The 14,914-nt window shown below is 49.5% G+C and overlaps 1 protein-coding gene across 1 annotated transcript in view; it reads right to left on the minus strand.

The window, feature by feature from the left end:
- PNPLA1 (patatin like phospholipase domain containing 1) overlaps positions 1-14,334 on the minus strand; it is a 61,233-nt gene extending 46,899 nt beyond the window's left edge. Inside the window, exon 1 of the mRNA XM_045294786.1 lies at positions 14,130-14,334. Coding sequence (XP_045150721.1) covers positions 14,130-14,334 — 205 coding nt within the window. The remainder of the gene's footprint in view (positions 1-14,129) is intronic.
- Between the last annotated feature and the right edge of the window lie 580 nt (positions 14,335-14,914).

The raw sequence follows: 14,914 nt of genomic DNA on the forward strand, positions 1-14,914 counted from the left end.
GATCTGATACCACCACACTGAGGCAAAACACTAAGGGTGTGCAACAGAACAGCAAGGGGAACAGAGCAATGAAGTCCCCAGGGAATAACAAAAATAGACTGTGGAGCCAGGACGTGGGCATCAGACTCGACCAGAAAATACTCCTAAAGGTCAACAAACAGACCTTGAACTATTTACAGGCTTTTCCTTTTTTTTTGTTGTTATTTTGTTTTCTTTTGTTGCTTTGTTTTGCTCTGTCTTGTTTTTATATATATTATTATCTCTGCAGGTCTATCTAGATAAGATAGGCGGGATAAACAATCTCTGGAAGAGAAAACAATGGACCAATGGTACCTGGGAGACCTGGTAGATGAGGCAGGGGAAAGGAAGTGGGTGTTAACAAACCCAGGGACAAGGGAACAAGTGGTCCAAAATTGATGGTGAGGAGGGTATAGGAGCCTTGGTAGGACTTGATCAAGGGCAATGTAACCAAGAGGAAATACTGAAACCCAGATGAAGGCTGAGCATGATAGTGGGACAAGAGGAAAGGAAAAGGAAATAGAGGAAGGAACTAGGAGGCAACGGGCATTTATAGAGGTCTAAATGCAGGCATGCACATATGTAAATATATTTATATGTGAAGATGGGGAAATAGATCTATGTGCATATATGTATAGATTTAGTATTAAGGTAGCAGATGGACATTGGGCCTCCACCCAAGTACTCCCTCAATGCAAGAACATTGTTCTATTAAACTGGCATCCCATATTGCTCACCTTCCCGACACATTCGCTGAAGACAAATGGGTGCATAAGCAAATGTGAAGAAAGCTGATGTTGCTCGGCTGTCAAAAGATATAGCGTCTGGGGTCTTAAAGGCTTGAAGAGAAACAAGTGGCCATCTAGTAGAGAAGCAACAAAGCCCACATGGAAGAAGCACACCAGGCTGTGTGATCATGAGGTGTCGATGGGATCAGGTATCAGGCATCAAAGAACAAAAAATCATATCATTGTGAATGAGGGGGAGTGCGGAGTGGAGACCCAAAGCCCATCTGTAGGCAACTGGACATCCCCTTACAGAAGGGTCACAAGGAGGAGAGGAGTCAGTCAGGGTGCAGTGTAGCAACGATGAAGCATACAACTGTCCTCTAGTTCCTAAGTGCTTCCTCCCCCACCCCACAGTCATGACCCCAATTCTACCTTACAAATCCAGCTAGACCAGAGCATGTACACTGTTACAGACAGGAGCTGGAAACACAGGGAATTCAGGACAGATAAACCCCTCAAGACCAACAATGAGAGTAGTGATACCAGGAGGGGAAGGGAAAGGTTGGGGAGAAAGAGGGAACTGATTACAATGATTTACATATAACCCCCTCTCTGGGGGATAGACAACAGAAAAGTGGGTAAAGGGAGACATTGGACAGTGTAAGACATGACAAAATAATAATTTATAAATTATCAATGGTTTTGGAGGGAGGGAGGATGGGGGAGGGAAGGGGAAAATGTGGAGCTGCTACCAAGGGCGCAAGTAGAAAGAAAATGTTTTGAGAATGATGATGGCAACAAATGTACAAATGTGCTTGACACAATGGATGTATGTATAGATTGTGATAAGAGTTGTACGAGCCCCAATAAAAAGATTTAAAGAAAAAAAAGACTGCTGCCCTATTTTCCAGCTGCTCCTCATCCGGCTGAAGGTTTCTCTGGCCTCAGGTTTCCACATGTGGGTGGGAAATGTCCTGAGGGGGCCTGTGTAGAACCTGAAACTCCTTCTACCCTTTTGAAAACCCACTTGGATCACTAACCAGGCTTCGGTGTGAATTCTTTCCCCTTGCGAAGCCAAGGACCGAGGTATTTCTAACCTGAGAAACCTAACAGAAAGTTGTATGTTTCATTGGTGCTACACTGCACCCTGACCAGCTCGTCTCTTCCTTGTGACCCTTCTGCAAGGGGATGTCCAATTGTCTACAGATGGGCTTTGGGGCTCCACTCCGCACATCTCCTCATTCACATTGATATGATTTTTTTTTCTGAGTCTTTGATGCCTGATACCTGATCCTATCAACACCTTGTAATCACAGAGGGTGGTGTGCTTCTTCCATGTGGGCTTTGTTGCTTCTCGGCTAAATGGATGCTTGTTTATCTTCAAGCCTTTAAGACCCAGATGCTATATCTTTTGATAACCGGGCACCATCAGCTTTCTTCACCACATTTACTTATGCACCCATTTTATCTTCAGCGATCTTGTTGGGTAGGTGAGCATCAAGGAATGCCAGGTTATTAGAACAAAGTGTTCTTGCATTGAGGGAGTACTTGAGTAGAGGCCCAATGTCCATCTGCTACCTTGATACTTAACATATAAATATATGTACATAGATCTATTTCCCAATATCATTATATATAAATATATTTATATGTGTACATGCCTGTATTTAGACCTCTATAAATGCCCTTTGCCTCCTAGTTCCTTCCTCTATGTACTTTTACTCTCCCCTTGTATGTTTTTTTTTTTAATATCACACCCTACGATTACATTGTATAGCCAAATTAGAGACTAACACTTTAAAGTTCTCTTCAGTATTTCCCAGACAATACCCAAGGAATGATAAGAAGCAGCATTGTCTATCCGGAGATTAAGTTTCTAGCAAGGCGTGGGCCCATCATTTTTCAGCATTGTCTATCCGGAGATTAAGTTTCTAGCAAGGCGTGGGCCCATCATTTTTCCTGTTCTCATTCTCTCTGGTTCACCATCACTTATACAATTCAGGCCTGTCCCAGTGCCTTGGCCTTGCCTGAACTGGGCAGAACCTGTTGGAAGCCTTGACAAATTCTAAAATACACTGCAGGATCACCCTTCAGTCTGGAACTGAACTCACCCCTGTGTTAGAATCACCAACCATTTAAGATCCAAAGGGCAGCTTTTACCAGAGAGCAAAGTCCAGAGGGCTGAGAAAGCAGAACAGAAACAGGAAACATAAGGAGGAAGTGGGATAAGGAGGAACCACGGGGGAGATTGCAATGGACAGATGGAACCAAAATGCGAATGAATGGTTGACTGTAAGACCCATGATCTGCTCTGTTACCTTTGCAGGGTTCACAACACAAGGCTTGTTTGTTTGCTTTAAAAAGATCCTAAAAGATAAAGAGTGACTGTTGATGGAGGGGGTGGAGGTTGGGCAGGGGAGGGGAGGAGAGACCTGGGAATTGGCTGCACTTGGTCCATAGTGTTAGGCAAGACAGTTTTCACGCTACTTGCAAAGTGACTTCTGAAATCCAGATAAGGCTGTAAGAGAGAGCCCAGGCTTGGCTCTGCTGTATAAACATGGGAGAGGTACTTCACCGCTCTGTACCCGGTTCCTCGTTTGTCGAATGGGCCTAAAGATGGTCTCAGAACTACACAGGGCAGTGAGAGGATGAAAGTCAATGATGGATGTAAAGTGTTAGCCCAGGGCTCCTTCTAAGCACTTGATACAGTAGCTGAGATTAGCATACACAGGGTGACTCTGAGTCAGAATCTACTGGATGGCAGTGAGTATCAGCAGCATGGGTCCCCAGCAGGTACAAATGGTTTGGTCGGCGTACAAACCAAAAGGTTGGCAATTCAAACCCGCCCGGTAACATCACCAAAGAGAGGCCTGGCAATCTGTTTTAAAAAAGATGACAACCAAGAAAACCCTATGGAACGGGATGCTATTCTGTAAAGCGTCAAGTTGCTGTAAGTCAAGATCGGACTGGGTGGCAACGTTGTTATATTATTAGCATAAGAATCCCTGGGTGGCTCATAGGATTCACAGGCCTGGCTGCCAGCCTAGAAAGGTTGGAAGCCCGAGCCCACCCAGAGATGCCTAGGAAGAAAAGTCTGGTGATCTAGTTCCTAGCACACCAGTCACTGTAAACCCCGAATCATGCGGGCCACCATGAGTCAAAGCCGGCTTGACGGCCGCTGGTCATTAAAGGAATGACACTAAGATGTGACTCACAGGAAAGCATCTTTTTATGTATTGCAAAAGTTTATATTTTGCATTAGCCAGCTGGGCTTACTTTAGATGATTCCGATTTTGTTGGCAACATCTAAAGCACCATAGTCAGGAGCCAGTGGATCATACGCCTTCTTCTCACCGTCAGGCCTGATCAAGGTGTTGACCTTGGCCACGTCAGTGTCATAGAGCTTGTCACAGCCTGTCTGAGCTGATGCTGGTTGGCTTTGACATCCACAATGAACACAAGTGTGTTGTTAGCTTCGATCTTCTTCGCGGCAGACTGTGCTCCAGGGCAACATGATGATGGCACCGTGGTCCAGCTTATTTCTCCTGGGAGCACCCTTCTGAGGGTATTTGGGCTGCCTTCTTAGTCTCGGGGTCTTGGGCCACTGGCCTGTGCTTTTGCTTCCGTTTGGGGAGAGGCAGGAGCTTCCTTCTTTGCCTTCAGCGCCATCTTCGTTCAAAGGAGAGAACAGGTTTTCTACAGGAAAATCTGCCACCTCCGGCGGGTGAGTCTCTGAAAATGCTTTTTCATGAAGCCACACTTTATGAAAATGCGCCCAGCGGTTAGGAATGAACTCCAACCTACAGCTGGGCATCACACCCCCCACCCCTGCCGCCCCCCCCCTCCCCCCGCCCCTACGGCAGGACAGTTCTCATTCACATCCTAAAGGAGGAGGGCAAGGCTTCCAGCGCCAGCAGGATAGTGGGCTGCGAACAAGGAGTTTCCCGGCCTCAGGAACAGAATCAAGGTGGGGCTTAGAAGAAGCCAAAAACTCAGCTGTCGAGTCCATGCCAACTCACAGCGACCCTACGGGACAGGGAAGAACGGCCCCCGGGTTTCTTTACAGGAGTCGAAAGCCGCCACCTTTTCTCCCGAGGGATCCAATACAATCCAGCCACACTGTGAATGGTCGTTGAAATCACAAGGGAGAGAAAGAAGACAGACCCAGGACGGAACTGAGCTGGGCAGTCATCCCAGGCCCCCTCCTGCCGGGAACTGTGCTCTGCAGCGCCTCACCCCTCCACTGAGAGACAGACACACGGGCACACAGTGGCCAAGGAAAGGTAGCCTCAGCCTTCCCGTGCAAGTCCTAGTGGGCTCTGAGTCACCTTGGACAATGACAATAACTCCAGCCACCCCTGGCTCCAGGGCCCTGGGATGTTGGTCTCCTAGGAATCCGGGAGCTGCCTGACACCCAGGTGTGGAGACAGATCCAAAGGCCTGTGGTCATTGTGCTGGTGTTGGTGTAACTCTGCTTGAGGTGGCTGAACTATTGAATTGTATGATGTGTGCATTAAGTGCCAATAAAACTGTTACAGAATGCCTGTGGTGGCCATGCCTGCTCTTGCCACCCCTGGGAGGAGGCATGACACTCAGGTTTGTGGTGTGGGGGTCTGCCACGGTTCCTCTGGCCTTCTCAGGTGCATTCCATGGTCCCTTTGAAAGGTCCTACCCCGTCCGGATAGACAAGCTGCCTGCCTTTCTGGAAATGCAAGCATGTTGCGTCCCCGAGGCTGCTGGGCCTGCCTACCTCCTCTTACCCCAGGGTGGGCTTCTCAGACCAAATCTGACCCTGCACCCCTGCACCATCCCCCACGCCCTCCACCAGCTGCCCTGAGCCACTGCCACCATCCAGGTCCACCTCCTGAGTGTCCGATCACGTGAATCAAAAATTAAGTAATTTGACATGCTTTCTAGGGTGGGAAACCTGAAAACTGACCAGCTGCCCTTGAGTCGGCTCCGACTCAGGGACACCACTTGTGTCAGAATTGATCTGGGCTGCACAGGGTGTCCACGGACTGATGGTTTCACAAGTCGACCTCCAGGTAGACTCAGACCCCCCCCATGCCCCACACCTTTCAGTTTGCAGCCGGGCATTAACTGTTTGCACTGTGCGGTGGCTCCGCCACACCCTCACCTTGCTTAATGTTCTCCCTAGAGTCCGGTGTGGACCTGTTTCTACAGGGCCACATACAGGTGGCCCGCTTCGCCACCAGGGTGTCAGCTCCTCGGGGAGGGCACGAGACCTTTCTTTTTCATTCCTTGTTGTGGCTTTGCGCCCTTGAATACATGGTTGGTGGGTGGCTGGGTGAATTGTTTCATCAGCAAGTTCGGTCAGAAAGAGAACTGAATCTGGTCCCCAGCCTCTTTGCATATTAAGGAGATTAGTCTGAAATCCTGGTGTGTTTTTTAACTTACAAGGAAAAATGGCCGGTGTCATCTGTGCACCCAGAGTAAAAGGGAAAGGGCAAAACCAAGAACTCGGGGGAGAAACTAGCAGTCTACCCTGAGGCCAGAAGAACTAGATGGTGCCCGGCCACCACTACTGACCCTTCTCATCAGGAACACAGTCCAATGGATCCTGAGAGAACAGGGGGGCTGAACTGAATTCAAATTCTTTTTTAAAAAGTCCAAACCTACTAGTCTGGCTGAGACAGGAGGACCCCTTCAAACTATCTACATCCTGAGATATGCCTTCATCTTGAACCAAAATCATTCCATGAGATTACTTTTCACTTATTGACAGATTGGCTCATCAAACCAACAATAACAGCCATGAGTCTTGTGAACCTTTTAAATAAAAAAACCCACATGAGCCCAGAAGGCAAACATTGACTCTAAAGGGAAGCTGAGAGGGGAAGGGAGCCGAGGAAGACAGGTGCTGGGAATGGCGCAGGAGCAGCCCAATGAGAAAGAACGAGGAAGTTCTCACACTTAGCAGCCAATGTCGCTGAACAAATTGTGAGGAAACCATTCAATGGAATTTCTAAGGTGCTGTGTAAACTTCTACCAAAAATACCCCAAAATATGGTTTTTGGGGAAATTGCTGGAAGATGACATAAAGTAACATTGCTAGAGTATTTTCCTTACATATAACTGTAGAAGGAGCCCTGTGCTGGGATGGACAATCAAAAGGCTGCGTCACTGAGGGTGGAGCCAGGGAGGTCCCGGGGCCTCTGTGTTTGCCCTCCCGGCTTCTCCTCCCCCATTGCTCCTCAGAACTCAGTTTGGAAACCCAACTAGCATAGGTGAGGCCCACCTCCCACTAGTTACTTTCCCTCCGGAGTCTAAGTACAATTGTCTCTAAAAGGGGGGCCTTAGCCTTGGTGACCCTTCTTCTAGGATTGTGAGTCCCATCCACACGGCAGAAATTACCCAGGTGCCAGGTAAGCGCCAAGATTGCAACGGCATATATGTAATGTCGCGCCGGCCAGCAGCTGGCAAGCTCCAGGGCTTTGTGAACCACTCTTCCTTGCCCACAAGTTTGTGGGTGCCAGGAGGCCCACAAAACCTTAGATTTTCCACCAATCTAGCTGATGAAATGAGACACAGCATCTGATATGACAACAGCAGTATAAAACCAAGAACTAGAATCCATGGAAAAATTCTCTGGGCAAACGAGAGTGCAGAAAGGAGATGGGGTGGTCTACGTGGGATGGTTTCTTAGGAGGAATGAGACACTTTGAAGTGAGTAGGGAAGTAGGATGAGGGGAGAGGGTGCTTTGCCCAGGCCCCTCCTACAGGACTCGTTCCCTCAACTGCCAGTAGGACTGCCAGGAGCCCCTGTCCAGTAAGGAATCCCAGTCAAGGTCATGCCCTCTCCTGGAGGACATGTGTAGGTGTAAAGGGCCACGCTGCAGTGCCCAGCATGCACGGAGCTCCGTGTAAGGGCTGGTGCTTCTGTTACAATGACATCCCAGTTCAGCTTCTCCCTGGGCCCCTCCTGCTGCCCCCACTCCCTCACAGGTGTGAATCAGCAAACCTCTCCCTCCAGGTCTCCACCTCGGAGTTACAGGTGGAGCTCCCACTTCTCCCAACCTTCCCAGCACACCCTGGACACAGCACCCTTGGCGTTGAGGATCTCAGGATTCCGCTCCTGGTCAAGAGCCAGGCCTTCTTCTCAACCTCACCACCCGGGGATTGGTCTGCATTTACAATTTACCTAGAAGATGGATAGATCCATCCACAGGCACGTGCATAGACAGACGGTGGCCCATCCGTGCAACGAACTAGTATTCAGCCATAGGGGAAATGAAATGCTACGACGCAGATGAACCCTGAAGCCACGATGCTGAGTGACATAGGTCATCCTCCCAGCGAAAAGCACTGCATGATCCCACTTCAAGGCGCTATCGAGAGTAGACAGACAGACCTACAGAAGAGTGTGTTTGTGGTGACCAGGGCTGGGATGAGGGAGGAACATGGCTGCGTACATGTTGAATGTCAATGTTCCTGGAATTACACTTAAAAATGACTAAAGGAGTACTTTTTTTATTAGTTGGGATTTGATACCTTAACATATCATTCCCTGTTTCAATCACGTCAAGCAGAATTGTACAGTTGTTATCACAGTTTCCAACCACTCCTTCTGCATGGACTCCTTGACCTCGTCTCCCTCTTACCCCCCCACCACCTCTGTACCCACCTCCCCCAAGCCCCTTATTCTACTTGCTGACCCTAAGGTTCATCAGTCCTGGATTTCATATAACAAAAAACGGAAAAGCATGTAACAGGGCTTCCAGAGGGTGACCTCCGTTGACATCACACCTGTGAGACACACTCTCCTAGGGACGAACAAAACAATACAAACCCCAATACAGAAAACTTGGGAAACCAGATCAGGTCCAGCCTGCATCACAGGGTGGGGGTGGGGTGGGGGAATCTACTGACAAAGTTTTAACTGTTCGGGTCCGATAGATGCATTGGATCTTCTACACTCCTCTCTCCCAAGCTGTCTGTTTAGTAACCACTTTGCACCCATCCCTCAATTTTCGATCGGGGGAGTTCTCCAGAGACTTATTGCCTATGTAGTTCCTTTAGTGGCTTTTGGGCTCCCACTGTCATCATCACCTTCTAAAGCAGTATTTTTGTTGTTGTTACACACCCACACGAGGGGGCTTCAGCTGTAAACGAATGGGGTACCAGAGACCAGGAAACTCAAGAAAGAACTTCTGGTAGAATTCTGGAAGCAATTTGATTCAATTGATGCATGGATTGTGATACGAGTTGTTCGAGCCCCCAATAAAATGATTAAAAAAAAGAAAGAACAGAAAGGTATTGCCTCTTACTTCTAGACATCCAGATCTTCTCTCTCTGTCTGTCTGTCTCTCTCTTTTTAAGTCATTTTATTGGGGGAATTGTACAACTTTTCTCACAATCCATCCATCCATCCATTGTGTCAAGCACATTTGTACATTTGTTGCCACCATCGTTCTCAAAACATTTTCTTTTACTTGAGCCCTTGGTATTGGTACCAGCTCCTCATTTTTCCCCACCCTCCCTCACGAACCCTTGATAATTTATAAATTATTGTTATTTTGTCATGTCTTACACTGTCCGATGTCTCCCTTCACCCACTTTTCTGTTGTCCATTCCCCAGGGAGGGGGTTATATGTAGATCATTGTGATCAGTTCCCCTCTTTTGCCCCCCACCTTCTCCTGACCCTCCTGGTATCACTACTCTCATTAGTGGCCCTGAGGGGTTTATCTGTCCTGGATTCCCTGTGCTTCCACCTCTTATCTGTATCAGTGTTCATGCCCTGGTCTAGCTGGATTTGTAAGGTAAAATTGGGATCATGATGGGGCAGGGGGTGGGGAGGGACGGGGATTTCTGTTCTTAAAGTACCTCCCACCTCAATTTGTGACATGTTGTTACAGGTGTCTGAGGAAACTAAATTTTAAAACAAAATAAAAACCAGTTGCTGTTGAGTTGATGCCAACTCATAGCCACCCATGTGCTCCCGAGCAGAACTGTGTGTGTGTTTATTCCCCCTAAGGAATAATGCCCAGGTTTATAGAGACAGGTAGCAGATGATGGTTCCCAGGGGGTGGAAGGGATAGACTCGAAGGGTGACAGCTAACCCATGTGGGGTTTCCTTGGAGGAGAATTTAAAATTTATGATGGTGATGTATGCAAAACTCTCTATATACTAGAAATCATTGCATTATATATGTTAAGTGCGTGAAACGTGTGGTATATAAATTATATCCCAATAAAACTGTTTGAAAAGTTTTGTTTTGTTTTTTTTAATAATAAAGGAAATCAAAAACAGGAGCAATATGAGCCTCCTTTCGTTCTCCGACAAGTAGACTGGTGTGAGGATGGCTGAAGGAGAAGGGATGGGGACCAGCTGTTTCACTAGGGTCATTGTTCTCAATGGTTGAGCCAGAGGAATTCATAGAAACTAATGCAGCCTGGACAGGAGCTCTGGCAGCAGGCATCGTGGGTTATGCTATTGGGCTGCTAACCACAAGGTGAGTATTTCAAGAGTTCGAAACCATCTGACAGTCCCAGGAGCAAGATGAGAATTTCTATTCCCATAAAGATTTATAATCTTAGAAAACTACTAGGGCAATCCTACCCTGCCCTATAGGGTCACTGAGTTGGAATTGACTTGGCAGTGAACATGGTTGGTTGGGAATGCAGCCTGGAGGAGCTCTTGTGGTATAGTGGGGTATGTACTGGGCTGCTAACCACAGGGTTGGCAGTTCAAATCCACTAACTCCTCTGAGAGGAAATAATGAGGCTTTTTGGAAATGTCAATCAGAAATGCAAAGGGGTAGTTCTACTCTGTCAGGATTAACTGGCAGTGGTTTTGTTTGTTTGTTTTGGAATGCAGCCTGAGATTGATAGGTCTCAGCAAATGGTTAACTGATGGACCACTAGCTGAAAGATTGGAGGTTTGAACCAATTTTAGGTATGGCTGATAAAGAGAAACCAGAATGGCCCTGACTTGGAATGTGTGGGTGCAGCAGATAAACAGAATGAGAAGACTCACAGGTGGAAGCCCTGGAATGGGAGACTCAGTGAGTCGGGCACTGTTGTTTCTGAATCTGCTGATCAGGAGATCTGGTTGCTGTATATGAGATGCCCTGTTCTCTCAGAGAAGGATTACATTTCTAGCAGGGTGTTAACCCATACTTTTCCCCATTCCAGTTATCATTCCAGTACACCCACAAATGTGGGTCCTTTCTGGTTTTGCTTCATCAGCTATGACTGAACTGGACAGAACCGGTTCAAAGCCTTAGTTCGAACCCACTCAGGGGTACACAGCCTTGAAAACCCCATGGCCCAGTTCTACTCTGCCCAGTTCTGCTCTGCACAGTTCTACTCTGCACAGTTCTACTCGGCAGCACCAGCAGCGCTCCTGAGCAGCTAAGTGATAAGACCTCCAGGAAGGAATCTAATGAAAGACATAAAATACCTCCTGAAGAACAAAAAGATCAGAGTGAGTAGAGAGATTGACCATACTTCTAGATCAGAAAGTGTCATTTCAATCAAAGATCTCCACAGAGCTTTTCGCAGGGAAAAACGAAGGGCCGAGGATAATAGAGGCAATACTAGAAGATATTTAAACTGGAAGAGGACTTGGCATTGACCTTATAGACAATTATGATTAAGAGTGAAATCTTGGTTTAATCAACAAATTCAGCAATAGAAGGGGAGAGAGCTTCCAAGAACAGAGCCCTGTGAACCAAGGAACTGGGCTATGTCAGAAACAGCATTTGGAAGGCGATGTGGAAACCTGCCTACACTGAACTCAGGTGGTGCATTGGTTAAGGGCTTGGCTGTTAACTGAAAGGTTGGCGGTTTGATCCCCCTCGGTGTCTATAGCTGACATATGAGTCATGTGCAGTATGCATATTATAAAACAACACAAATTAGAGAGATAAAGGTAACTCTGTGGAAAGAATGGGGAAAAGATCATGAGCAGGCAAATTACAAAGGAGGCAAGTGGCCAATAATGCATGGAAAGATGCTCAACCTCATTAATGATCAGGATATGCAGATGAAGTAGATAACATAAAATGAGGTATAATTTCACATCCATCGGACTGACATAAAACTTGTAAGTTGAATGGCATCCAGGGTTGAGGGCCTAGAAAGATTAAGACTCTGAAACTCTGATATGAGTCAGATTGACACAACTAATTTTGAGAATGATTTAGCTATGAAATCAAGTTCATGATTTGCATATTCTAGGGCATTGGAGACACAATGTTGCCATGTTATTTATAATAGCAAAAAGTTGGCCTGCCTATCAAGAACAGGTACACAAACTCTCAGTGGAATGCTCTATAGAAAGAGCCTCGAACGGAGACCATAGACCTCGTTCTAGTTCTTGTTCTGCTTCTAATTGAGGTAGGAATTTCTTTTCCCTTTGCTTGGAATACTGTCCTCCAGATAGTACCATGACCGGGCTGCAAATCCCACCAGCTCAGACCAAATTCCCAGACCCCACTACCCACACAGCCAGCATCCCCAGCCCCTGACATTGCCCGCAGCAGGGCCAATAGGTACCATCGGATACATAGAGAAAAGATTGAAGTTGGGAAGAGGCAGTGTTGTTCAGTGGGGAAAGAGAGAGGCCCTCCTGTCAGGCTGACTTCAAATCCCTGGTTGTTTGGGTAACCTTAGGCAAGTTATTAAAACTTGCTGTGACTCCATTTCCTCTGGAAAATGGAGATGCTAGTAGTTTTCCCATCAGAAGGTTGTCAAGAGGAAAGGAGCTAATGTGCCAAAGGGCTTAGAACAGGGCCCAGTCTCAAGCAAGGGGTGGTCAACAGTGAAGTGCACGGCCGTGAAAGCCCATGAACTAAACTGCAGAGATCAGGATAAAGCCCAGGGAAAAGCGAGGGTCCCCCATTCACCTCACCCTTCTCTGAAACTTCCGGCTTCAGGAAGGGCAGTGCGCAGTCGAGTCCTAGGTGACACCCAAGGGATGTCAGGTTCTCGCCCCTCCTATTCTCTCCCCTCTCCGTCCTCACCCATTACTCCACAGCCCACTGGCCTCTTGGCTGCTCCCCAATCTGGAATGTTCTTCCCCACATCTTCGACTGGCTTCATCGCTCACTTCCCTGGCCACCTTGTCTGAAATCGCCCCGCCTTGACGCTTCTCTGTCCCTTCCTCCTGGGATGTGTCTTTGCAGAGGCTTCTCTCCCTGGCATTTCATGACAAGGCTACCTGTCGGAAGGTCTCCCTCTAGAACTTCTACTCCACCGAGGGCTTTGCCCTCAGCGCCCGGCACAGAGCAGGGGCTCAGCAACTAAGAAAACACAGCCCAAGGCAGCCTGGGAGGTCGCTGGGGTGCTCTAGCACCCAGGGCAGACTCGCAGGGCTTCACAGGGATGGAGGTGCGCTCCCTGCACAGGGCTGCGCTTCTGACTGAGGTCTGCAGCCTGGCCAGCAAAGCAAGATCTTCTCCTCTCCCTCCCTCCCTCCCAGCTTCTCCCTTTCCCTGGGCCCTTCCCCCAGGTCCCCAGGCTCCAGCTCTCCAGCTGCCCGAACTCTGGGCATACGCATCTTCTTCAAAGGACCCCTGCTGAGGCTATGGGTGAAGCATTGGCCTGCTTACGGCAAGGTCTGTGGTTCAAACCCACTAGCAGCGGCTGGACTGTGTATCTCTTCTCATAAAGCTGTATAGTCTCAGAAACATTAAAGAGCAGTCCTGCTGTCCAATATACGCCAAGAAACCAACAACCTCACTGCCATGGAGTCAATGTCCACCTATAGTGACCCTACAGGACAAGGTGGAACTGCCCGGGTGAGTTTCTGAGACTGTAATTCTTTCAGGGAGCAGAAAGCCCTGTCTTCCTCTGGGGGCAGCTGGGGGTCTCACACTGCAGGCCTGGAGTTAGCAACCCAACGTGGACCCACTATGCTCCTCGTGACCACGCCCTCTGTCCTATAGAGGGGTCGCTGTCTGGGAGGTCAGAATTGACTCGGTGGCAGGGCATATGAGTCGGTCCAACCCAGTCGTTTGGGCTTCTCGCCCCCAAGATATTAAAGATTTTAATTGATGCCCTTTCCCAAGAACATCTGCATTTTCAAAGAGAGAGGCCTGGCGGGATAACGCTTGTGTATGGCCACGTTCAAGGTGTTAGATTGTGACACAGGCTGTTGGAGAGGGAGGCGCTGCCTTCCTCTGCGATGGCTGGGGGACAGGGCATCCGGCAGGATGAGGGCGCCGAGGAAGGCAGAGAGATGAGGCCAAGTTCTCAGTGGACCCGAGGCCGAGAGCTGAGAGCCCCCAACCTTTGAATGCCCCGCCGGCCCTGCAGGTTCTGCTACCCATTTCCGGGCATGGGTCCCAGCTGCACCCCTCCAGAGACACCCCCCACCCGGGGTGGGGCGCTCAGGGCGCCCCAAGCGGAGGCCTTACCCATCTCAATCCCGCAGACCACCAGGGCTGCAATCACCGCGCCTGCGGAGGTGCCCGCGAAGCGATGCGTCGTTTCCAGCATCCGCGGGGCCAGGTCCCGCAGGGCGTCCACGGCCCCGGCCTGGTAGTAGGAGAGGAACCCGCTGCCGGAGAAGGAGATGGAATGAGGAGTGTCCGGGTCCCCCTTGAACACCTGCTCGTCCATGTCCTCGGCCTCAGGCCTCCCGCGGTGGGAAGGCGCCTAACCCGGCTCGGGCCTTGGGCTGCCTGTCGGGACTTGCTGCCCAAGCGCCGGTGCCAGCCGCGCGCCCGCAAGGTAGCCGCCTCTGCCGGGCCCCTGTGGCTCAGTCGGTGGCGCAGGCAGCCGCCGCCTGGACCTGTTCAGCCGCGCTGCGGGGTGAGGGCGCGGGGCCCCAGCCCCCCGGATGTGCGAGCAGGGCCCCGGGCCTGTGAGCGGGCCCCTGGCTTCATCGCGGGGCTGGCTCCATCGCCCGCTCCATCCGGCCTCCGCTCATCCTTCCCGCACTCAGCGCAAGGCCAGGCCCGAGGAGGCGGGCATTACTCCACCCTCAGCCTCCACACACCGAGTTGCAAAACTTGGGCGATAGTGATCAGCGGCGGGGTGCCAAGGAGTTAAATACTGCTCCCCCCCCCCCCCCCCCCCGGCCCCCGCTTTATTCCCACCTGGAGCTGGGCTACCACGTGTGGTCCTTGTTCAAGAGGTGGGGGCACACACTCCCTGCACACATACAGGCCCCTCCCTCTCACACACGCCGTCTGAGGCT

This window comes from Echinops telfairi, unplaced genomic scaffold (genome assembly GCF_000313985.2).
Source record: "Echinops telfairi isolate 266 unplaced genomic scaffold, ASM31398v2 ScPeMD7_3533;HRSCAF=4204_1, whole genome shotgun sequence".
NCBI lineage: Eukaryota > Metazoa > Chordata > Mammalia > Afrosoricida > Tenrecidae > Echinops > Echinops telfairi.